This window comes from Nanorana parkeri, unplaced genomic scaffold (assembly GCF_000935625.1).
Source record: "Nanorana parkeri isolate BGI_ZX_2015 unplaced genomic scaffold, ASM93562v1 scaffold50, whole genome shotgun sequence".
Lineage (NCBI taxonomy): Eukaryota > Metazoa > Chordata > Amphibia > Anura > Dicroglossidae > Nanorana > Nanorana parkeri.
The window spans coordinates 1,371,788-1,397,746 of record NW_017306318.1 but is presented as its reverse complement, the minus strand read 5'-3'; the positions used below and the strand labels follow the sequence as shown (position 1 = coordinate 1,397,746).

Sequence of the window (25,959 nt, the reverse complement as noted above, 5' to 3'; positions counted from 1 at the left end):
AAGATACATTTTTGTTAATAGTTAAGGTACTTGAATGTATTTTAGGATTTCACTCCCGAGTTTAGTGTCGCATTAAGTTGAACTCTAGGTATGATCTTTTATGGATATTTCCATTGGTCCAGCTTGGCTCTATGTAAGTAACCATAACCTGATCTCTGGAGGTTGGCTAGGGATGATCAGTTAGCACTACATCCATATATCGCTGATCTCTTCCAACCATGGCTCCAACAGCTTCTCCTCTGCTTACTGAGCACAGGAAGTCGCTTGCTGAGCAGTCACCATTCAATAAACACCTAGGGGAAAATGTATCAAAACTGGAGCAGAGGAAAATTGGAGCAGCTGTGCATGGCAACCAATCAGCTTCTCTCGTAAATCTTACCTGAGCAAACTGAAGGGAGAAGCTGATTGGTTGCCATGGGGAACTGCTCTGGATTTGATAAACCCCCCTCCCTTCTATTTTAAAGAATAAATGGCATTCTCTGGTTGGTGATGTCGCCCACCTCGTCCAATCCAAGAACAATTAGAATTGATTGAAAAAAATACAAGGTGTTCTCTGATGGTGATGCTGAGCGAGCAACTCGCTGTGCTCACTGGACCTGCATCCGGAACTGTATATAGCGCTGCTGAAGAGCTTATTATCTTCCTAAGCGGACCTCCAGAGGTCAGATGTGGATACTTGCATTGAGGAGCAGTTCATGGCAGCCAATCAGCGTCTTGCTTTCATTTTCAAAGTTTAACTGCACAAACTAAAGAGAGAAGCTGATTGGTCAGTATACTCCAGATTCTGCCTGGTCCAGTCTTCACAAATTCTTCCCATTGAGTCAAGCTGGACCAATGTAACTATCCATAAAATAAACCTGTCATAGGACACCTGTAGGGCTGCCATTGCTAATCTGTCCTGGCTGTCATGATGGCCATCTTGGCTAAATACTGGTTCATGGAAGTAGTATGCAGATCCGGAGCCATGTCACTGGCTTCTTGTCTAATCTCCATGTTGGTTATCGGTCTGTGATATCAGAGATTTTCAGACGGAGGGGTCAGCAGTGGATTGTCACACAGGTCCAGCTGTGACCGGTTCTCTATAGTACACTGCTATAATGAGGTCGTGTGTCTTCTCATACTAGACGTGGAACTCATGTTGGGGAGCGTGTTTCAGGCCGGAGGCATATCCGGACTGCACGTGGAACGCAAATAATACCCTTTTGTTGATTAGTCCTGAGACTAGGGCGGGGTTTGTAGGAAAGAAGAGGCGTGGTCAGACGTATATGAGGCCTCATTGGCTGCTGCGCGGAAGGGCGGAGCCGAAGTTGACAGCGAGGTTTGGTTCGCCGGTGGAGGATACACAGTGCACTGTGACATGGCTAATGTGCGGCTGGAGTTCAAGGCGAGCGCCGGGGATGGGGATCCCCAGACCAGGCCCATCCTTATCCTTGGACAACTACCTAACTTGCAGCGGCTGCTGTGGGCCGATGTGAGGGGGAAGCTGCAGCCCAGAGTCACTGAGGAGGTGAGCACGTTTCCTGCAGGCCTCTGCTTATTCACTAGAGACGTAACCCAGGGCAACCACCTGGATGTTGCTGGGTGACTAGTGTGTACAGGATTATTGGAAAGATGATAGGTTTTAATTGCTGAAGCGAATCTGCCGCATCAGGCAGCCATTGTCATGTGTCTGTGTTCGGTCAGGGGGTGTACTGGGAAATGTATGTACATGGTAACTGAGGGCCCCAATACACTGACCAACATGGAAATCGGCTACTCCAAAATCCAGCATGGCCTGTTTTCTATTACATGTCAGTGTGATTGGCCCCACAGGTCTTCTCATATTTCTGTTTGCCCTGGAGAATACACTGATTTGCCTCATTCATCAATAACTTACCAATACTGATCTCCAACTTAATCAATATCCTGCCTATACAGGTCACCAAATTCATCAATACCCCAACCAATACTGATCACCAAATACGTCAATTTCCTTCCAAAACCGATCACCAAATACATCAATATCCTTCTAATACCGATCACCAAATTAATTAATATCCTGCCAATACCGATCACCAAATACATCAATACCAATCACCCAATAATTAAATAATCCTCCCAATACCTCAATTCATCAATACCCTGCCAATACAGATCACCTAATTCATCAATACCCCACCAATACTGATCTCCCAATTCAGCAACACCCAGCTAACGGCAGTGGAAAGGCTCAGTAGCGGTTCTGACTTCCTGTGAATAGACGGCTCCAGTAACAGTCACTCTGGTCACTAATCTGTCTCCTCTGACAATGGCGGCTCACAGAGTTCCAGTGATTGTCCAAGCAGAACGTCTGCTACTCTACTGCTATCCAGGGCTCCACTAGAGACATATACCTTCATTTCCTGTCCCAGTGACACCAATGGCTTCACTAGACAGGACGTGAAGGAACATCCGCAACACAGTCAGCTTTGCTATCACTTTTTGTCTGGTGAAATGTCCCCAGGACAGAAAGTTAGAGGACATCTCTGATGGCAATAATAAGCTGACAGGAGTTCTGATCCCTCCTCCTCCCCCTGCTCCCCCTCCCCCCTCTATAAAAGGTTTTCCAGGATCTGCAAAGAAGAACTTAACTTCAAAGTGATAATTAGAGTCAACATGTTTGTAAGCCATTTCAGATGCTGATGAAATCACTTAGTGGACGCTGCGCCTTGATGTTTAAAAGTTTTAGTTTTCCTGCAGAATCAGCTGGTCCCCTGAGCACTGGTCCTGATATGTATTGGGGTGGCTCCTTTCCCTTGCAGGGTCCTAAGGAGCCACCCTTGTGTGCTAGTAAGCTGGGTGTGTCTCCCCAGACACAGCAAGCCAAGCCATTCCCCTTCCTCCAAGCTAGGGCTGCTATGTCCCTTGTGATATTATTGTACTGGACAGGAAGTTCAGGGAAGCTGAGCTGAGAGAGTTCAGAAACATGATGACTGTAAGAGTTTTGTTGTTTTTTACAGAGATGATTAAAGTCAATGTTTTTTTTTCTGTTGTACCCATTTCAGGGTGTTACTCTTCTAGCTTTTCTGCAATTCAAACCAATTTGGTACTGTGGCTCAGTGGTTTGCACTGCTGCCTTGTTGGTGTGCTGGTACCGCTCATTGACAACTGCATTAGTAATGTCTCCGCAGATGGTCTCAGACCTGTAAGAACAACTAGAATGATCTTCATAGATACGGGTCACTCTGAGCAGTACTGAATGGGGTCCATGCTGGCTAAGATGGTGGATGCGCATGCATGTGGCTGGTCAGAGCAATGGACATGTCTCAGCACATAGGCTAATGGCGTGAATTTTCGACACGTGTTTCCTGTGTTTAAAACAAGGGTGCGCGCATTTGCGTGCGCCAGCGGAAGTGAGTGATGTAAGTTTCTCTGCGTAGGTGCGCTCCCCTTTTCTTTTATCATGTGTACTTTCTGGGCTGATTGGTTGATGTTGTAAAGCCGTCTCCCTCTGGGCGCTATCCTTTGTTGCCCAATAACTAAAACCGAGCTCCTGTGCTAGTCAGGACTTCCACTCCGAGTCTCCAGCTTGAAGCAGCATCTTGTCTGACTCGCAGAAGTACTTCATTCGCTCGTACCAAAGAGCTTAATACAACGTGCTTTTAAGTGCGGCGGAATTGTTTATGCTTGGCGCGCATTGATATTATTATTATACAGGATTTATATAGCGCCAACAGTTTGCGCGGCGCTTTACAATATAAGGAAGACATTACAATCACAATACAAGATGGTAAGGAGGGCCCTGCCCCGGAGGGCTTACAATCTTAAAGGGAGGGGCCAGTGATACATGAGGAGGTAGTGTGCCTTTTGGCGCAGAAGAGTTTTGTGCGCACAGCCCAAGCGGAAGTTTCAATAACGGATGGCGAGCCTGGTCCATAGGAGCTGATGGCAGTTTCCAGCACAGCGAGCCGAGAGGGGGAGGTGGGTTTTGGGACAGGAAAAAGGGCGGCAAAGTTTGGTAACTCTATTTCAGTGTTTGCCATTTTCTGTTGTCCTAGAACCTGCGTCTGGTCTCTGTGCTCGCTGTTGCAGGTAACTCCGCTCAGCAAAAGAACCCTTTTGGGTTTTCACTCCCTGTGTATACGGATGGGGATTGGTTTGTACTGGGAGGGATATGTGTATTGGCTGGGGATAGTCTATATTACTGTCATCTATAGACCCCTGGCCAATACAGCCTAGAGGGTTTGTGTACGGGGTTTATGTGAAATGTAAAACCATTCCTGTGGTATAACATGACGCTATGCATGGAGTGTGCTAGTTGATGTTTTAAACGTGCGGCAGAGATTGAATGACGTAACATTGTTGTGGCTGGGTTTGTTCATAGTGCCGATCGCCGTGTGGATATTATAGTGCGTCTAACGTCTAGTGTGAAATCCATGTGGTTTTTGCTTTCTATGCGCTAGAACGTGTGTGTGTGTGTGTGTGAGTGTGTGTGTTTTTTTTTTTTTTAGTGTATCCTTTGTGTTTTACTAGATCTCATGCCACCATTTTGTTTTTGTGGTGAATTTTATATTTCAAGTATAATAATTATTGGGTTTTAGTACTATTATTGCGGTTTTTAACAATTTTGTTTTTTGGTGGAGCCGATTCACTGTTAACTGAGTTTTTTGGTGTCTATTGAAAGTAATTTGTTTTTGCTTAGGGGTCTGTCTGTGCCCGGGGTATTTTGTTTTGTTGTAACTTTTCTCTGTTTTTGTGTAACTTTTTTTAAAATGTTTTGGTGAAGTTCAGTGTTGAGTGGAATGAGTCCATTTTTACATTGGATTTATTCTTGGGGTGTAAAACATTTAGGTTTTGTGCAGATTTGAGGGTACTTGGTGGAGACATTGTACATTTTGCGTTTAAAGAGGCGATTTTGGTTTGTAGAGGCGGAATGTTGGCTTTGTTAGATTTTATTCGGGAGAAACCGCTTTGAGAGGATTTTTATACTGTTAGGCCCCATTCACACTGAGCGACATGCCTTACTGCACGGCCGGGATAGCGCGACTGGTTGGGGGCGATGTTCCAGCGACGATAGCGCGGCCTCAGTCGGGCAGCATTAAAAAAAAATAGAAAAATTGCGTGACATCCGCGGGAAAAAGGGTCCTGTTGAAGCAACAGCGAGCTGTACATTAAGACGGCTCCATTAAAAATCATTGGCCGGCGACTTTTCGCAATATCGCGCGGCAATCCGCTCAGTGTGAATGGCGCCTGAGCATGTAAATCATCGCGGAGTGGAAATTGCTCCAATTTCAGGGGTGCAACGCAGAGAATAGAGAAACTGTTTTGCCTAATGTTGAACTCGCTGGTTTAGATTGTTTTTATTCTGTTGTTGGATTTTGGAGACCCCATTTTGTTGTTCCTCTGGAGTCCACGTGGTGCAAGCACCTTTTTGTTTTCCTATGCGTGTGTAGGGCCACGTGTTTGAGCTGCCATTTTGTTTTGTATTTTGTTCAACTGCCATTTTGTTTTTAGTGAGTTCAATTGTTTCGGGTTTAGCTATTTTTGTATTTTTATACTGAAATCAAATTTCAGTAAAGCTATTGCGGTTTCTGTGTTGAATTTTAAGTGAAGTTTTTTTTTTTTTTTACATTTTACTGAATTTCAATATATAAAAAAACTAACTTTAGCTGTGAGTTTTTCTGGTAGAGAGTCTGCTTTTAGTGGTGGGTTTTCTCCATTTTTATTGTTTGGGCATTTTCGTTTCTCAGAGGATAATTCATTTCCCCATTGCTTTGATTAGCATTAGCCGCGTTTTGTGTAGTATCGCATTGCTGTTGGTTTGCGGTAGAAAAGAAAGGATTCGGTTTTAAAACGTTCTTTTTATATTTTACTTTCGGCGGATTCCGCAAGCGAGAATAACGCTCTTTATGGTTTAGAATTGCTTTCTGCAGCAAATAGTCAATTTTTATTTCTTTACGGCCAGACTGTTAGTGTAATGAGCATACGACCATCGCAAGACAAAAGTCTTGCGATGGTCGTAAGGTGTATGGGCACCTTTTAGAGGAGTTTCTTCATTGTGTGACGGTGATTCAGGTGTTGTCGTGAGACATCGTACAACTAGTACACAGACAGTAGAAGGCTATCCCCGTTCTTTGTGTCTTGAGACATGTCAGAACTTTTGAGGCTAAAAGAATTGAACAATAAGGCCTATACATGTTCTTCTACACATGAAAGCCATTTTGTACTGTAACAGATCTAGATGGAACTTAAGTTTAGGAGTTCTGGACAAAAGCTTTTAGTATTGCTTCTGACCTGAAGAACAAGAGAGGTTCACTCTCCAAAGCTTGTCTTTTATATATTGTGTTAGTCCAATAAAAAAGGTATCTTTGCACACTGCAATACTAAGTTTGTCTTTTTTTGACATCTTGTCTGCTGGACTAATACGGCTTACCAATTTATATTGATTATATATATATATTTCAACCTATATTCATTATATATTGTGTGGTTATACTTACTGAAACCTATTGGCATATTTTATCAATTTGATGTGTTTTTATGTTTTTAGTACAAATAATTCGGCTATGTGGGTATAATGTTGTATCAGTGAAGGATTTTAAGTTAACCAATGTGTCAGCAAATTGCTTCAATCTTATAGAATAATGTTGGAGTTTTAAACAGAAAGTCCAGATTATTTCTGGTCCAATATTGCCCTCTTCTGGTAGTTACAGGGATCGTGTTAGGCATCATAATGCTGGAGAGGTGGAGATCTGAAGCTGATTGACGGGCTGACCAGGGGAACTGACACACAGCTGACATCTCTCAGACAAAAGATTGTGCACTTTTAGGTAAAGTATACATTCTTATTGACCTGCAGGCAATTGTATAGCCATATACATCTGACTAGACCATTTGGTCCTAGTACCCTGTTTCCCCGAAAATAAGACCTAACCCGAAAATAAGACCTAGTACTATTTTTGGGAATAGCTAAAATATAAAACCTACCCCGAAAAAAAGACCTAGTTATGACCATTCCCAGGGCCGGTGGTGGCATAAGGGGGAACTTGAAGAGCCGCGGGAGAGGCAGGAAAGAATCAGCGGTGCCAACGAAGCCAGCGCTCGAGGAAGCGAGGCGGCACTGGAGGGAGCAGAGCCGCATAAGCCGATGCCTCCTCTATAGCGCCGCCTCCTGTTACAGGCAGAGTGATACCAAATGCACTCCCCCTGTGAGGAATCGATAGCGAAAGCGCGCTTCCCTCATTCTGGCCAGCGATTGGTTAGCAAATTAGGAAAGGTACAGCACCCCTGATTGCCCTGATCACCATATTTTTGGACATGAATACATGTAGACTGTTGTACATGAATAAGTGGGGATTGTTGTACATTAAAAAAATAAATAAGACCTAGTTGGTTTTTTTGAGCCAAAAAAAATATAAGACAGTGTCTTATTTTCGGGGAAACACGGTAGCATCGAGATTTGAATTTAGATCATTCTAACTGCAGTATGAACAATCTCTTTTCCAATCTTGGGAGAGAAATATACATACATCATCTCTTTGAAGCTGATTTCAGTTTCTAGTCTATGGTGTGGTTGTGATGTATACTTAAAATTAAAATCTTAGTGGAAGTTTGTCTTTAAATATATTCTTGGCTAATAGCCAGTTCTGTGCATGATATAACAAGTTAGTTCTTGCGCAGTATATATTTGAGCCGGTGAATATCTGTTGGCTCTGCATGTTCTGTTGAGCTAATGATAAGCTACTAATTTCATTCCAGGAGTTACTTAGTCTTGTTTTCATTTATATTTGAAATAATATCCATTGGTTTTATTTTTCTCATTATCTGTGTTGATCAATATTATTGAAACTTTGATCAAGTTTATTTCTTTATCACCAATTATATATTGATTATTATTTTGCACTGATTTTTAGTTAATATATATATTTTTGCACGCTATTGTACTCATTTTGTCTTCAGGTCATTGCAAATAAACGAACTCGAGTTATTTTTGTTGATTTGTGAAATTTGTGATTGATTTGTGATTCCAGATCCTGACCTATTTTCATAAATCGAGAAGTGTTTATTCTATCAGAGTAAACATTCTGACATATTAGCCACATTGTTCTGTAGAGAAAGAGGATTTCAGTGTGCTGTGCAGTTTGTTTGGCGAAGCAAGTGTAGGGTCATACACGGGGCTAGAATAATTTTAGGGTGTGTCACCAGTCAGTCAAAAATGTCACCAGTCAGCACCCGACCGGACTATAGCCTTGCAATTTGTTAACATTTTTTGGGGACAGAGCTTTCTTTTGGAGGTATATGATCACCATAGGGGGGGAAGGGGGGTTATTTTATTTTTTTTACTATATAATGAAAAATGTACCGTAAATGTAAAAAAATAAAAGTTTCCCTACGTTATGTTGTAAAACATTTATTCTTAACCATATTTTTGGTAAAACATAAGTCGGGGTCACGTCGGGTAAATAGACACCAAACATGTCAAGCCTTAAAATTGTGTGCACCCGCAAAATCGCAAAAAACGCCCATAGGCGACGATTAAAATGCTTTTACTGCTCATCAGTTTAGTGTTACGAGTGATTAATGGCTCTAAAATGTTTGCTCTCACTCCAACGTTTGCGGCGATATGTAACATATGCGGCACAATAGGCGCAATAGTCGTTTTCGCCACGTAGGCGCACCCGACTCATATCTGCATGAGTATGTGGGGGGCGGGGACTTTAAAAAAAAAAATTAAAAAATATTTTTTCTTTTTTACACACCACTTTATGGCTATTAAATGGGGGCTAAGAAGCCCCCTTCGTGATAGCCAATTTACATGACCGTTTACATGACCGGTCCTCTTTATGGAGACATCAGGGGTCTCCAAGACCTCTGTCACCTAGGGACCCCCAGAGAAGCTGATGAAGCAGAGATCGGCTTCATCAGCTTCTGTAGCTGGAGAGTGACAGGAAGTGGTGTAATATACATCACTTCCTGCATTCGGGGACTGAGAGGAGATTCAAGGGAGTTCGTATATTGATCTCCTGTCACAGAGCTGTGCCGGTCCCAGCCGCATCGGGCACAACGGATCTCGGGGCCGGCAACGGTAGTGACAGCTGCTAATACAAGCGATCGAGCGTCTATACAGACGCCCGATCGCTTCACTGTAAAGCTCCCCTCCGGCCGTGTAATTACAACCGCCGGGAAGCTGCTCATCGGGCTCCACCGTCCTCTCGTCACAGACGAGGTCATACAGCAGTAGACGGCGCACCGTGCGAAGGGGCAGGGAATACACTTGTGTACGCATACACTGTGAGGAGTAGTGACACAATTCAGGGGGTAATCGTTACCATGTTGGGTAAGTAACGTACACATTGCCTTGGTTAGGGTTTCTAGTTGGGGGTACTATAATGGTTGTAGTCCACCATGAGAATAGGCACCAGGCGGTGCTCTCCTAAATTGGTGCAAGGGGTTTCCCTGGACACAGGGGTAAGACGAAATGCAGATTCGAATCGCAATGGGCCATCAATGCAAGCGAAGGTAAGCGAGGCTTCCCACAGTCAGACGGCTGCATAGTACATGAAGTCTGGTTTTTGGGGCGAAGGCCGGGGAACCCCTTTAGAGGATGATATAGATGGTACCGCTTGGGGTATCCCTCTGTACACGCAGGCTCCGGGCAGTAAAGACTTTAGATGTAGCTCAGCTGTGGCTTCAGAAGTCTATACTGGTAAACCGGCAGGGTATACAGGAGGTGGTTTCAGTCCGGAAGAACCACACTATGTACACCTGGCCCAAGAAGCTCTTTCTGGGCTCACTGCTGAGGCAGGCTGGATCCACCTAGACTAGATCTGTTGTAGTTTTTTTCTGATGTTTCTGCTGTCTCCAATGCAATTAACTCTACTCTTCTCTCGCCAGCTACCACTTTTCTCTCCACCAGACAGTGTAACCTTTGACACTGACAACACTTTCACCTCAAACTAACTCTCTCCATCAGTCTCCCTTCTGCCACATCTGGGGCTTTTTTTCCTCCAGCTACTGCTAATTATACAACGCTGGAAAACCAGGGCTTGTTACAGCTGTGGAAAGGAAGGACATCTAGAGTGTGACTGCCCTAACGGAACTGACAGACCCAACGGTAAGTGGCAGTTCATTCGAGATGATCCAATAACTTCGGTTGTAGGGATTTTCAGCAACGGCTATGATTCTTCATAGGTTGTTGGCAAATCGGTGTCAGCCATTTCAACCTGTTCATCAAGGAACTAACAGATCTCCTCCCTTGCCTCATTGACACCAGTGCAGCCCGAACTGTTTTGAGATCCAAAGATCTCAGAGGCAAGGTTCCCATCTCTGGGGAGACTACACCCACTGTGGGTCTCGCAGGTCAGACAGTGTCTCTACAGACTACCCAGAAAGTCCAGACATTGAATGAACTGCAGAGACCTAAAAACACCCGTCCTCGGACTTGTCAACTACTGCAGAGACTGGATACTTAACATCTCATCCAAATTGGGACCCCTTTACCAGCTGACATCAGAAACACCCTTTCAATTGTCAGACGATAATTGGTCAATCCTACAGGATTTGACTCGGAACTCTCCGGAGCACCTGCCTTAGGTCTGCCCAACTATGACCTCCCCTTCTATCTTTTTTGCCATTTAAAATCAGGGCCAAGCAACTGGAGTACTGACCCAACTACACGGGTCCAGGTACCGACCCATCATGTACCCATCGACTGCCCTAGATCCAGTCATCTGAGGCTCACCGGGATGTGTACGAGCAGTGGCCGCCTGCACGGTACTATTAAAACTTGTTTTTACAAAAAGTAGGTGAAATAGTCTTTGACTCCCCTTTGGCCCTCTATAATCTCCTTTCGGTGCAGGAGATCCTAAATCAGGGCCAGACAAAACACCTCTCTGCTGCCAGGTTGACTAAGTCAACCTGGCAGCAGATGCACCATTTTGAACCCAGCGTCTCTTCTTCCTGTTATTAAGGACGAAGAGAAGGGGGGAGATAATGGTGTGAAAAATGACCAATTTTCACACTTTTGCTAACCATTCTAACCTCTCAACTTCTAATCAATTTTCCAACCTAGTAGGGAATCATGTCGAGGACCACCACGACTGCCACCACCACGACTGCCTTTTCTTTGATGGAACTTGAGTCAGATTTTTGCAGAGGTATGTAAAGCTCTTCATGTCAACCAGGGATTACATACCCCGTATCATCCTCAGAGCAGTGGTAAGGTTGAACTTCTTAATGGGATCATTAAGAACAAGATCTCAAAAATCATGGCCGATATTCGGAAACCATGGCCTGACTGTCTCGCTATAGCCCTTTATTCCGTCAGGAATGCCACTAAACAGCCCCACAAGGTTTTTGTTTGAGAGTCCTCCTAAAATGGGATTGTACTGCCCTCAACAGCTGTCGTTTTTACATTCGCAGCTGTCGGGGTATGTGCAGTCTCTGCAAAGGGAGCTCCAAGAAGTCCACCGCTGGGTTCGGGAGTCTCTCCCGGACCCAGACTCAATAAACGTTGTTCATTCTATTCAACTAGGTGATTGGGTCGTGCTAAAAATACATTCGAGGACGGGACTAGAGCTGAGATATCTTGGACCATTCCAGGTGCAGCTGACAACGCCAACCTCTCCTGAAGCTCAAAGCATGAGACAACTGGGTCCACACCAGTCACTGCAAGAAGTTGCTCAACTACGTCAAAGAATGTGGGGTATAATTTTTGTTTATTTGTTTAGCTTGGTGTATTTTAGTGTATTTGTATTCTAACCTTTTGTTTAAAATGCACCCCCAGCTAGCTAAGGCAGCAAACAGCACCAATTGCTGTGTGTGCTCTAAATCCCCCCCCCTAGCCATTCTACCCCAGCAATGGCAGCTGTTCATGCTATATACAACGTTCGTATTGGCATGTACGAACGTTGTATATAGCATGCCCATTCTTTGTTTGTCTGCCATGAGGTGAATGCAAGTTCATTATTCCTGGTTGAAGATTCTCATAGAAAATGTTAAGAGTCTTAGCACATACCTTCCCAGGTAGTAAATTGTGGGGTCCCAGACAACCAACACAAGATGAGCACCGGCCATGGTGCCAGACTGGGTTATCATGAGATTCATCTCATCTTTAAGTGGGAGAACTTGCACAATTGGTGGCTGACTAAATACTTTTTTGCCCCACTGTACATGTCTATATTTTTCTGTAGGCAATTGACTAGCCATATACATCTAACTAGACCATTTCATCCTTCGAGTTCCTGATTAAATGGAGAGAATTCTAACTGCAGTATGAATTGTTTCTTTTTCAATCAGAGATAAATACACAAATATGTATCATCTCATTGAAGCTGATTTCAGTTTCTAGTCAATGGTTGAGTTATGATGTATACTTAAAATTTAACTGGTTGGAGGTTTGTCTTTACCTTACATACATTCTTGGCTTAGCCAGTCCTGTGCATGGTGTCCTGTGCGTGGTATAACACATTTTGCCCATGTTCTGTTAAAGTAGAATTGGAGCTTGTGAACATCTATTGCTGAGAGGTCACATGTCAAATCTGAACATTTTGTTTCCATGTTCTGTGAGCTATTGAGAAGCTACTAATTACGTGTAAGGAGTTACTTAGATCTGTTACATTGATATTTTGGAATAATATTCTGTCATTGTAGTTTTCACATTACCTGTGATCTATATTATTGGAATTTTTGATCCATATTCTTTGTCACCAATTATATTGATTATTATTCTGCACTGATTTTGAGTTAATAAATATATCTATTTTTGCGCATTATTGTATTAATCTTGTCTTCAGGTTAGCGCAAATAAATGAACCCGAGTTATTTTGTGATTTATGGAAGTAAGTTGGGAATCTCCTTTTTAATTATAGATCCTTGCTTGTTTTCATAAATAGAGAACGGTTTATTTTAGCAGTATAAACATTCTGAAAGCTTCTTGCAGGGCAGAGTTGGAGCTATAGCTAATGAGGGTTGGAATCCTTTAAAAGGTTTGGGAAGTTTCGGGGGATTTCTTGTTCTCCATCAAGATCGTGGCTGAAGGAAGTAGGGGATATACATACTTATGTTGTTGTTTCTATTCATTTTATATGCCGTGGTGAGATGTCCCTGTTGCCTGGTCGATCGAGTCACCCAAGCCCAGGCGGACGACCACTTCCTCTTCGCTGAGACAAGACATCCTGAAGTCCAGCCCATGTATGGGATGGTAGGGATCCAGAGCCGACCAACGGAGTACACAACCCGCCACATCATGATCTCCTTCTGAGCCACCTCCCGGAGAGAAGAACCTCCGAGTCAAGATTCACTTACTTTGCCAAAAGTCTACGTGTCAAGATTGATCTCTTTGTCGTTTCTAACATCGTGCAATATGGGAGAAAAGTCATCCTGTTTGTCCTGAAGAAGATCAAGATTCATCGAGGGACACGGGGGAGCGTATGACAAGAGGAGGGACTGTTGTGGAAATTTTATTATATTGAATTATGTGGACATTTTATTCTAGGATATGTGCGTGTTTATGTTTTATAGATTGTCACCCGTCTCCCTGTGTCAGATTCAACCGAGGTAGGTAGATAGGAAGTCCCTCCCCACTCCTCACAACGCTCCCGACCTGTAAAACAGTGGTACTCAGTGATGACCACGGATGGCGCCGTGCAGACACAAGGCAGAAGACCGGAATCGCCAGCACTCAGTAATATCATTCAATATGTCCATTTATTTGGACAGATCGTCGCAATGAAAAAAGCCAATGTTTCAGGGCCACACAGGGTCCTTTCATCAGGACGAAAAGATGTGACAGGATTCAGCCGAGGGACGCTCTAGCAGAACGTACTTGGGTTAATGGGGATCAGCGGTAAAACCGTCAGTATTCAACCTTCTCATGGGCTTAGAGACGTGTTCGCGGTGTGTGTGTGGGCGTTTGCCGGTTTGTGAGTATCAAGTGCAATGCGCTGGGCCTATTGCTGGCGAACGTCTATACACATTAGCGAAGCGCAGTCTGCATAACGAGAGATACGTATTCTATCTCTGTTGCGGCTGCGCTATCCTTTTCTGGATACAGATCTGCTTTTATAAGAAGACATTGATTCATGCCTTGTTGGTGTGCTGGTACCGCTCATTGACAACCGCATTAGTAATGTCTCCGCAGATGGTCTCAGACCTGTAAGAACAACTAGAATGATCTTCATAGATACGGGTCACTCTGAGCAGTACTGAATGGGGTCCATGCTGGCTAAGATGGTGGATGCGCATGCATGTGGCTGGTCAGAGCAATGGACATGTCTCAGCACATAGGCTAATGGCGTGAATTTTGACACGTGTTTCCTGTGTATTAGAACAAGGGTTGTGTGCACCAGCGGAAGTGAGTGATGTAAGTTTCTCTGCACATCTACGTAGGTGCGCTCCCTTTTTTTCTTTTATTATGTAACTGTGTACTTTCTGTGCTGATTGGCTGATGTTGTAAAGCCGTCTCCCTCTGGGCGTTATCCTTTTTGTGCCTTTTATAAATAACCGGAGCTCCTGTGCTCTACCTGGCACTAACAGAAGTACTTCATTCGCTTGTACCAAAGAGCTGAATACAACGTGCTTTTAAGCGCGCCGGAGTTGTTTGTGCTTTGCGCGCATTGATATCCGGAAGTGTGCCTTTTAGCACAGGAGTTTTGTGCGCACAGCCCAAGCAAAATTTTCCATAACAGTTCATTGGCCTCAGTATTTGTGTGTACATTTGAAATGGGGAGCTTAGATTGTACATTGTCAGCACTATATAACCTGTCATAAATAATGGAGCTGAACTCCTTGTATAATGTATTCTGCAGGCTGACATTGGTCCAGCTCGGCTGTAATACATGATGGCTATGGAGCTGGTACTGGTGGTATAATGCATTCTGCAGGCTGACATTGGTCCAGCTCGGCTGTAATACATGATGGATATGGAGCTGGTACTGGTAGTATGATACATTCTGTAGGCTGACATTGGTCCAGCTCGGCCCGGTGTATCTGCTATATCATACCTGAGCAGTTACCCGGAGCTACTATAGTGCTGACAGTCATCTGCCAGGTCCTGTGTGGTGCTGTGCTGAGCGACTTCCCCTCCGCTCTGAAAACACAGCAGCCATTCAGACAGCGTCTAGTCATTTTCTCAATGGGTTCAAGGCTTCCACTGATTGGACAAGGGACGGTGACATCATGATCCTGAACAGACTGCCTGGGTCAGCCAGTTTACCTGAAGAGGGCTAAAAATCTGAATGTTATGATCCAGTATAAGATTGTAAGCTAAACCTGCCAGTGTGTCCCCCCAAAAGTGACTAGACGGATGTCATTCCTAAAAGCAGGAATCCTATGTAAGAGGAGTGCTCCAGGGTGCGCCTTGTATTCCTAAAAATACCAACTTGGTTCCCAAATCCTCAATAAGCCACTGAGATGCCCCCTTGGCATTGCAGGCTGCCGAGGGGCCCTGGCAGAGAGCTGCACGTGGCTTTCAAGTTAGGTTTTTGTATACAAACCTGGGGGGTGTATTTACACTTTTGGAGCCCTGAGAATTGCACAGCTCTGGCTTGGATGGAAGGGTGACAGTATGTGGGGGGGACTACTGATAAAGCAATGTGGCTCTGAGTCCCAGTCCCTCTGTATGGCTGCTATGTAGAGGGCTACAGACCTTGAACAGTGCCGCCATACCTACTACTTCCTTTAAAGGATGTCTCCCCTCTGAAATACATAGGGGGGCGTCTACTTGCTCAGTGCTTTGGTTTTGTCCATAATCTGGTGATCTGGGACAACTGATCCCAAACACGCCCACTATCTGGCTCTTCCAGTCTCTCACATATGGAAAACCTAATGGAAGAAAAGATGTTTGAGTGTGATTGGTGGTATAAAGAGCAGAGAGAGGGCTCATTACACATGGGTGACCCTGTGAGGTGCTGTCTGCTTTCTGGCTGCAGAGTATCATAGGGGACTCGCATTGTGGTGATTGTCTTTAGCACATCTGCAGTGGATATCAATAGTGGCTCATTGATTGCTTGCTTTCACCTGATCCTTGGAATTGCTCATTATTACTTCCTTCCTTTTTTGTATTGGGGACACAGCTGATTTTGTGGTCTTTAAATACGTCCCTTCCCCCCCCCCACTAAATAATGCGATAGCAAAGCTTCCCTACAGGGAAAGAACAGATAACCTGTATCAGGGGCGCCTGTCTTTGCTCACCGGTCCTGTCCTTATTCTAATGTAGTCTGCAAGGAGCACAAGCAGATCCTGTTTCTTCCTGACTGTGAGAAGCGTGCGGGGCACACGGGAGTACCAGTTGGCACAATTCTTTGAGGACAGTGATGTGTTGTCTGTGTGTAATGTTAGTTCTGTGTCATCTCTCCGCAGGTATGGAAAGGGGGACTGAGCTCTCTAAGCCCCAACCCCACAGACAGCTGTCCCCTTTACCTCAACCTGGCTACAGTAGCGGCTCTGCCCTCCCGCGTCAGCCGCCACAACACCCCTTCCGCAGCTCATTTCATTACACGCCTGATCCGGAACTGTCTCCAGCCAGGGGCAAACAGATGTATCCTTGTAAGTAAAGTGTGGTGTCATGTCGGTCCTGTATACTGCTATGTGAGGGGACAATAGTCTTGCATAATGACCATAAATGTCAGGAGGGAAGTAATTTTTGCCCTAGCTGTGTGGTTGGCATGAGAAGCGCCCTCTGCTGGTGAGATGTGGTATTACTCAGTGACCATGCAGGTTATCTGTCCTCTATCCTAGATGGTGTGTGAGCGTTCCGAGGTGTTTGCCAGCGCCTGTGCCATAGCTCGGGCCTTCCCCTTATTCACCAGACGCTCTAGCGCCTCCCGCCGTGCAGACAAGAAGAGTGTGACTGTGGAGTTCCTGTTGATTGGCCAGAGCAATGGGCCTATGGAGTTCACCACCCTGAAGGTAGTATGAATTTACTGTCTGCCCCTGCCACATCCAGGGGTGGGCCTGTCTAACTGTCTGTTTCTGTACCAGTGCCTCGAGAGTGCCACCGAAGGGGTGAGACTGGCGGCTCGTATAGTGGATACCCCCTGTAATGAGATGAATACCGACCACTTTGTTGAGGTTAGTACATGCCTGGTCAGTGGCTCATGTGCGCGCGCGGACTGTTTGTATTTGGCATTGCCTCTCCACACTTGAGCTGAGAAATCTTTGTACATTTTGCAGGAGATCTCGGCCGTGGGGAAGGAGCTGGGCATAATACCTCTGATCATTCGTGGGGAGGAGCTGAAGGATCGAGGGTTTGGCGGTAAGTTCGGTACACTAACCAATAGTGACCAGTGGGGATCCTTCTGATTGGCTGCAGCAGAGGAGCAAGATGGCCGCTGAGCTGCTTCTTTTCGATAAGCCGTTCTCTTCAGTAGAAAGTCTTTTTGCCAGATGACATCCCGCACTCAGCATTTCGTAAAGGAGTGCTGTGTACTAAACTGACAGGTTCTCTTTAATACAGCCCAGAGACATATATTTTGGCTGGATTATGTCATTTTTATTTGAAGTGTTTGAAGAGGAATTTAATCTTGTATTTAGGGATGTCCTGATACTGGTATCGGTATTGGGGCCGGTACCAGGCATTTTCATGATGTTGGGCTGCTGTGGGGGGGATCATGTATTGGGCTGCTGTGGGGGGGATCATGTATTGGGCTGCTGTGGCTGCTTTGTGGTAATTGGTATGGGGAAGTACATGAGGGGAAGTTTTTGGTCTTGGTGTTATCGGGACATCCCTAGTTGTATTGCATTACAATGTAAGCCCTTGTAGAATAGACTGATCTGTACAGAGATGTCTGTATACTGCTTGTGGGGATTGGTTTCAATGTAAAACCTGCAGCTGGTGTCCTGTCCAATCAGGATTAGTATATCTGTACAATGCGGTTTTGTCTTGCAGGAATATACGGTGTTGGTAAAGCTGCTGAATATACGCCTGCCCTGGTCATACTGAGCCATACACCAGAAGGTGCCACGCAGACCATTGCCTGGGTCGGGAAAGGCATTGTATATGACACTGGGGGACTCAGCATCAAGGGAAAGGTGTGATGATCATTTCCTGTGTACCAAGAGAAAATCTTTCTAAGAAGATCACCTTCTAATAATAATGTCTGTACAGCCTTTAAAGGGATCTTCCAGCATTGTCCGTGCAGACAGTATCAATGGGAGACGTGACCCTTTCCACCTCACTACCTCCTTGTATACAGTCATGGAGAGTCCTGGGGCTACAGTGTGCTTCAATGGGCTGGAAGTTCCCCACCCTGTGTGATGACACACCCGGAAGTCTCTGCCCACCTTTAGGGCCCATTTACACTTTGCTGTTGAGGTGCGTTGTGGTAACATGCACTTTGTGTGTTATGGTGACATTCATTGTTAATGGCACTCCAGCGCACATGCATTGTGGCACACGGCCATGCACAGTAATACTGTACCGAGCGTTGTGGTGCATAGGCAACCCATTCATAATCCTCTGCCACTTCCTGTCCTTTTACAGGCATACACATTAGGAAGAGCACTTCCATGTGTCCCTCCATTGTACAGCCACTTCCTGACAAATCTGTGGGACTTTGGTAACTTTAGCGCAGAGTCCCTGAGAAATAAAACCGGAGCTTTGATTTGGGAAGGGTCAGAGCTTTCCTTGTTTTATCACTGTTGACGTTTTTCCTGCGGGGATTTACACATACTTCCTGTCTTGGTTACTAGTGTCACAGGAAGTGAGGAAGATTTCCCGCTTCTCTGACATGGAGATGACCGTTCTTGTGATAATTGAGTCCATTGTCACATTTAGATTGCTGTAATGCGACTTTCTCTCCTTTTTTATATGACAGACCACAATGCCCGGCATGAAGAGAGATTGCGGTGGAGCGGCGGCAGTCTTGGGGGCATTTAAAGCTACAGTGAAGCAGGTACAGTCCTGACGTAGACTTCCCATAGATGTCTCTATAAAAGCGAGCAGTGCTCCTGATTTGAAGAATCGCTTGCAGTTATCTGGCTGCACACCCCGAGTATCAGGAAACACTTGTCACACTTGTGCTGCTGTTACTGGCAAATCCCGGCAGTCTTTTGATTTGTGAAAGGATGAGCCCTAAGGGAGGTGTCCTGACTATTCTGGCCATATGATCCCATCACTCAGTCTGAATAATGTCTCAGTGATGAGCTCGCATCTTTCACAGCGCAGTTGCATCAAATGGACAGTTTAAGAAGTAAGTGTTTAGAAACATTTAGTCCTGGTACAAAATCTGATCACATTGACCTTCATTCCATTTCTAGTCTTCTCCAGTCCTGTTTTCTGATGACAGTACTAGCCCTTTAGAGGTTGATGTGACCGGCTGGAGATACTATGACAACCTGTCTTCCCATTTACAGAGTGCAGAGATTTTTGTCATGGTCCAAATACCCCAAAACCCTGAAGTGCAGCACCTGGTCTGTATAGTTAATGAAGGATAGAAATCACCAGCACTCAGCAAATGGAGTTCACATAATGTCCATTTATTTGGACTAAACGTCACGCATCGCATAATCCAATGTTTTGGGACCATGCAGGGTCCCTTCATCAGGGCAGAGATGTGAGATCCGAAACGTTGGAATGTGCGATGTGTGACGTTTAGTCCAAATGGACATTTTGTGAACTTCATTTGCTGAGTGCTGGTGATTTCTATCCTTCATGGACTCTTGTACACGGCGCCATCCGTGATTGTCACTGCGAGCACCACTATTGCTACTTGGACCGGAAGTGCTGTAAGGAGTGCAGGGGGACCTACGGTTTTCCAGAATTGGCCTGTATAATTTGTCTCTGTACAGGGTATTGTTTTCTGCAGGTGTATAGTTGCGCTTTCCCCTCTCCCTGCTGTTGGTGGCGGTCTGACCAGTGGAGATGAAGTGGTCTCTAGCTTCGAGTATATCTGCAGAGCTGACCGAATATTCTGATATCTGCCAGTGTGTGATGGCTTATCTGAAGGGGCCAATGGACACAACCTTTAATGTGATTGTCGTTTCCTGTCTGGACAGGAAGTGTAAAGGCCTCAATGATTTACTTTGTTGTCTCTGCTCCACTATTTCAGGGTTTTAAGGACAATCTCCATGCCTTGTTTTGCTTGGCCGAGAACTCTGTTGGACCAAACGCCACACGGCCCGATGACATTCATCTACTTTACTCTGGAAAGTGAGTTCAGCGGCAGCCCCATCTCGTAGAGGGCCAGGGTTCTGGGTTCATGGGGTTTTGTGTGTCCAAACACTTGGCAGAGAAGGTTTTGGTAGAGGTGGGCAAGGCTTACCACAGGGGCAAGCAAAGCTGAAAGTGAACCTGTCATGTGAGAAACCATTGCTGGCCTTGGGTCTTTCCTTCTGGAGCAATTACTGCCAATTAGGTTGCACAGTTATATTCTTTGCCCTTATGTTGCAAGAGCTTTGCTTTTTCCACTAGGGTTAATCCTGATAAGGCTCTGTTATTGGGTATAGGTGGAGGTTCCTCATTTTTCAATTTCACCTGGGATCCCTGGACGATTCCTGGAAAATAAGTTACCAGGTACCTAACTTAGGTTTTCAAATGTTTGGCCTTGGAATAAGTGTGCTGATTGTCTTGCTTGTCTCTGACTTCCGTCATCTCAGTCACAGACTCCAAGTACTGAAGCCAATGACAGGTTCACTTTTATGTTTACCTGCAATGCATTAGAGCAGCCAAGTGTCTGTGTGAAGCTATTTTTAGACACCTGTCATTTTCAGATAAAGTACTACTATGACTGGCTGCATTATTGTACCGCATGGTGGTAACTGATCACCTTGCTACTCACATGGTAGACTGAGAGGCCTTTTTGTTATGTTCAATAACATATGAAATACTATTAGAGTACTGCATATTCTCATCAGAATCACCTTTTCTCTTCCTCCTGTAGAACGGTTGAAATAAACAACACTGACGCTGAGGGAAGACTGGTACTAGCCGACGGCGTCTCCTACGCCTGCAAGGATCTGAACGCAGATATCATCCTGGATATGGCAACCTTGACTGGGGCTCAGGTGAGACTGCACACAGCCAACATGGATCAGATGAAAGTATATCTAAAGGAAAGAGCTTCTAGTTGTGTTTTAGATTGAGTGGTGAGGGGTTATAAAGCACCCCGTCTTCAGCAGTGTTGTGTAAAGTGCGGATATATAGGAAATGACGCACCCCGCCCAGAAGAGCTTGCACTCTAGAAGGAAAGCTACAATTGGTAGATTGTGTAATGGAATCATCTAGGTCTAGGAAAGCCACACGTTGAGGTATAGATTGTTGGTATATACCTGTCAGAGGGTGGACCTTGGTGTGATGGCATTTAAAAACATGACGGGTTGGTGAAAGTCTGATGGAAAGGAGTTGCAGAGAAATGGAAGATCATGGGAGAAGAGAAGTGGTGACCTCACAGATCAGTTCCCTGAAATAGTCACTTTCTGTTAGAAGCGGCTCATCTGGTCATGTTGTTGTGTTGACGTTCCCCATTGTTCTTGGTCCTCTGTAGTTGTGATAGGGAAGATGTGTACCTCTAATGTTGTCTTTCCTGAACTCCTGTTATTTCCTGTTTGCACCTTCCAGGGAATCGCTACTGGCAAATACCATGCTGCCGTACTCACCAACAGTGAGGAGTGGGAGATGGCCTGTGTGAAGGCAGGCAGGAAGTGTGGAGACCTGGTCCACCCATTAGTGTACTGCCCTGAGCTGCACTTCAATGAGTTCTCCTCGGCTGTGGCAGATATGAAGAACTCTGTGGCGGTAAGTGCTGGTATAGGAGGAGTAGGAGAGGTCCTTTTTTTTTTTTTTTTTTTTTTTTTTCCCCTTTTTTTTTTTTTTTTCCCCCTTTTTTTGCGGGGGGTTCTTTTTTTTTTTTTTTTTTTTTTTCCCCCTTTTTTTTTTTTTTTACCCCTTCTTTGCTCGCTTATCTAATGTCTTATGTCCTCTTCAGGACCGAGAGAATGCTCAGAGTTCTTGTGCTGGACTTTTTATCGCATCTCATATTGGATTTGACTGGCCAGGAGTCTGGGTTCATGTGGACATTGCATCTCCTGTTCATGCGGTGAGTGATATTTCCTACATCCTCCTTTATAGATCTGTGGAGAATATATTATTTTTTGATTTGTACTTCACAGCACAGATTAAGGGAAATTTAAAGTATCGGAACTGGAGCAGCCAAAATCTGGAGCAGGTGTCTGTGGCAAATCTGTGTCGCTTTCATTTTCAAAGCTTAACTGAACAATCTGAAGAGAGATGCTGATTGGTTGCCATGGACAACGGTTCCAGATTCGGTCTGCTCCAGTTTGGATTAAAGGCCGTGACACACTGCACGCCAAGCTTTGCGTGCAGTGTGTGAGCTGACTGCAGTCAGATGATTGACTGCACCTTCAGCCAATCGGCTCGTCCGTAACAACCAGCCAGCTGTCGCATACCAACGCGCTGGTTTATTCGCGCGAGCCGATTGGCTGAAGTTGGAATTGTTGATCTCGGCACGCTCAGCTCCGCGAGCTCTCGCCAGCTGAGGTGCCCAGGAGAAAATGACACACTGCTCGCAAAGGCAGCAGCGCGCCACCGCTCTGCGCTGCTTCACCTGCAGTGTGTCACGGCCTTAATTCCCCCCAGTGAGGTGCTAATTCCCTTATGGCACTCCACTTTGGCTGCAGTGTGACCCCTGGGTCCACATGGTAGGTTCTTGTTTTTCCAGGAAAATGTGAAATTGGTGCCCTTTCCGTGCGGTGAGCTAATGTGGACAGCACCTGCACAGTTACCGTTTTCACGTGGCCACCATTTTGCCCTGACGCTAACTCTAGGGAAAATTCCCTTTGCCGTCCTGCTGGAACATGCTTCTGCTGCTCAGGTTAACTTCTCATGGGCTGAATCTCTGCTGCTCTACCGCTACTGCTCTATACGGAGTCATCCCTGCCTTCTAGTGTTTGAATACATGGCACTCTTCTGATTAGTGAGTTGGGGGGCCTCATAGACACTTTCTGGGTCAAGGGTCAGCACCTCCACAATAGAGTTCTTTCACTGCTAGTACCATGTGATGCTGCTTGACTCCCTCATTGCAAGTGTCAAGTCCTCCCCATCTCCCTCTAGGCATACCACTTTTTCTATTTGTAGATTAATTTTCAGCAGCGATGTCAGATTTTCTGGGTAAGATGATGGGTCACCTTGAGTGGGAAGGGGAGAAGGAGGAAAGACTGAGTCCACTTTGCAGGATTGCACCCACCCATGGAGGACTTGTCTCCTGACATTTCCCCTTATGCCACGATTTCTGTCTTTTTGTAGACACCGTGCACACATGCTTACAGTTACAGCCATTTACATTGACCCTTAGAGGGCACTGGCCTGGGGTCATTCACAATGTTTTTCAAGGTGACTCCAGTCCTAATTACATAGCAACTTTGACTAGTCACCTTGAAAAATGTTATTCTACCGAAACAACTTTGCCAAGCAATGTCCTATTGAGGATGGTTTCCTTAAATGGGTGATAGCTATTGTGGACTTTGTTTAAACAAGAGCCTTATGGTCCCTGTAGAGGACGGTGCTGGATTTCATGGTCCACACGGACATGAGGTTTAAAAATCCTCTTTAAGGGCCTGCTATATAATGTGCTGTTACATACCGAGGTCAGTCATGCCGCCATAATGGTATGTCTAAACCTATGGTTAGGGACCCCAAATCCATTTTTACAGACCCTGAAGTTCTCAGTGACTTAGGAAAACGTTCTATGACCTGGTATTTTTTGCATTGGACTGATGGATGACCTCCACCAAATTTCCAGAATGTGCCTCCTGTCTGCCCACCTGAGGTGGAGTCATTAGCTCAGATACTGGCAGGTGGACTTCCCCTGCAAGAAGCATCTAGACCACATAACCCTTCCCATACTGGGAAATGCCTTTTTGGTGGAAGTTCCTTTCCTCCATCCCCAGGACTCGGGTTACAAGCCCAAGCAGGGCTCACGGTTGAGGCGTAATGTCTTGGCCATGCTGTGCTCCTGTTCTTTACTGTGTTGTCCTCCCCTCTGTTGGATTGCCTTTTAAACGTCCCAGTGGTCAAGGAAGTTACTCTGAGTCCTGTGATGTACGATGAAGACACTGAACTCTTCTGTATTCTGTGATCTGTACTGAGGCAGGCTGGGAGGGGTTATGCAGGGCTGCGCCGTTTAGTTTGATTGATTTACTGCACAATCTAATAGTTCAATAATGTAACATCCTGCGGTGTACTCCAATAATGTAACATCCTGCGATGTACTCCAATAATGTAACATCCTGCTGTATACTCCAATAATGTAACATCCTGCTGTATACTCCAATAATGTAACATCCTGCTGTATACTCCAATAATGTAACATCCTGCGGTGTACTCCAATAATGTAACATCCTGCGGTGTACTCCAAGAAACAGATTTGAGGAGACAAATATCCTGTAGTGTTTGTTTTGGATAGAGCACAGAAGGACTAGAACCCTTGTAGGATTGTTTCTGCTGTCTGCCTCTGATTAGAGATTTACCCCGCACCTGGAGTACAGGTTACCAGGCAGGAAGTGATGGGGAAATTGGTAAGAGGAACACAGACTTAAAAAGAAAAGTTGCTTAAAGGGAAGCTGTCATGTAGGAATATGTGGACTGCCATGACTGAGCTTGAACTTGCTTTTTGGCTACCTGTCTGTAATTGTAATGTGACTTGTCTGCGGTAACTCATAGGAAACAGTCTTCATTTGTCCAGTGTACGAGTGAATTGGGTAGCTGTGTGACCACATGAATGGTTCATATTACAGACACTTCTATATAGACTGAGGGACCAGAGTTTGCTGAAATCCCTAATAAATACAAGCCATCATCTATGACCTTTGTTTAAGGATTGTAAAATCATTCAGAATTGGTGCATTTAGAAGTGGATTTCACATTCCCATACAAGCCGTACGGAAATGCCTAATCCATGGAATATTAGCAAAGGTTTAATGGTTTGTTTCACTTTATCTCTTCTTTCTGCAGGGTGAGAGGGCCACAGGTTTTGGGGTGGCATTACTCCTCTCCCTGTTTGGCCGTGCCTCGGAGGACCCTCTACTCAATATGGTCTCCCCTCTGGGCGAGGATGAAGTTGAAGAAAACCCTGAACGTGATACTAAAAGAAGGCGTCTTGTGTAAGAAGAGCTTTACCTGTGACCACTGAATAGTGCTTTGTGTATTCCATGTGACCGGGCCTGGCAGACCTTCTGTCTGATCCAACTACTCCTTCATGTGTACCGTACTTGGTAATGAAAACCTGTGCCAATCGGGTCTCCTCCTCTTCTCACTTTTCTGTCTCAGGCCTGTGTGTCATAGCTGACAGTTACATGGAACAGGGAAGTCAGGTATTGTATTGGTGCAGTGTCATCCTCCTCCCTCAGACACCACTATGTGAGAGATCCTTCTCCCCTATGTCTTTATACACCAGTTACTGCTTTCAATAAAACTGTTTTGAATACATGATATATATAACGTGTTTATAGAATTTGTGTACACTGAATCTTTGAATGTAACAAATGAGCTGGTTTAGGAAAACTGCAATGGCTGACTTAGGTTAACCTGTCAGTGTTCTCATTCCAATCAGGACAAACCTCCCCCTGTGTCTATCTAAAAATGTTTACTTTGAAGTGAATTGAAATGTTACATTAACCAGTTGGGTCTCCAGGTTGTGTTACCCAGCGGCCAATACTTGTGATGTCAGTTCCAGCTCAGGAATGGCATACAGGATAAGGGTTGCAGACTATGTTCAATTATTCTGAAGGTAAAGTACTGCCAGTCACCTAAATACACATTTCTGTCCCAGGAACCTTCCGAGTGCCCTGTGTGTCCAGGATCTGAAAGCCTCACATCCTTATCAGCCATAATGGAGAAAAGAGAGATGTACTGATCTCAGGCTGGCTTTTTTTTAATCAGGATTTAAAGTGACTAAACTCCAAATGTAAATCTTAAAAATGCATTCAGGTACCTACCTTCACTATTCACAGAAATGTCTCTTATTTGTGTATCACTCGGCCATAGAT

General features: G+C 45.0%; 1 protein-coding gene across 1 annotated transcript; it reads left to right on the top strand.

Moving 5' to 3' along the window:
- Nucleotides 1–1,299: 1,299 nt before the first annotated feature.
- NPEPL1 (aminopeptidase-like 1) lies at nucleotides 1,300–25,148 on the top strand. Its single transcript, XM_018574718.1, has 12 exons — nucleotides 1,300–1,507; nucleotides 16,318–16,503; nucleotides 16,696–16,866; nucleotides 16,939–17,028; nucleotides 17,131–17,212; nucleotides 17,846–17,988; nucleotides 18,774–18,851; nucleotides 20,007–20,107; nucleotides 20,838–20,961; nucleotides 21,515–21,691; nucleotides 21,882–21,992; nucleotides 24,926–25,148. Exons 1-12 carry the CDS (start codon nucleotides 1,358–1,360, stop codon nucleotides 25,076–25,078), a joined length of 1,566 nt encoding a protein of 521 aa, XP_018430220.1. The 5' UTR covers nucleotides 1,300–1,357; the 3' UTR covers nucleotides 25,079–25,148.
- Nucleotides 25,149–25,959: the final 811 nt, after the last annotated feature.

What these genes read in the sequence shown, in the direction of transcription:
- NPEPL1 (XM_018574718.1), top strand. Translation starts at nt 1,358, where the DNA reads ATGGCTAATGTGCGGCTGGAGTTCAAGGCGAGCGCCGGGGATGGGGAT. An exon ending in CAACCTTGACTGGGGCTCAG is followed by an intron (nt 20,962 to 21,514) that starts GTGAGACTGCAC and finishes TGCACCTTCCAG; the next exon opens with GGAATCGCTACTGGCAAATA. An exon ending in TTGCATCTCCTGTTCATGCG is followed by an intron (nt 21,993 to 24,925) that starts GTGAGTGATATT and finishes TTCTTTCTGCAG; the next exon opens with GGTGAGAGGGCCACAGGTTT.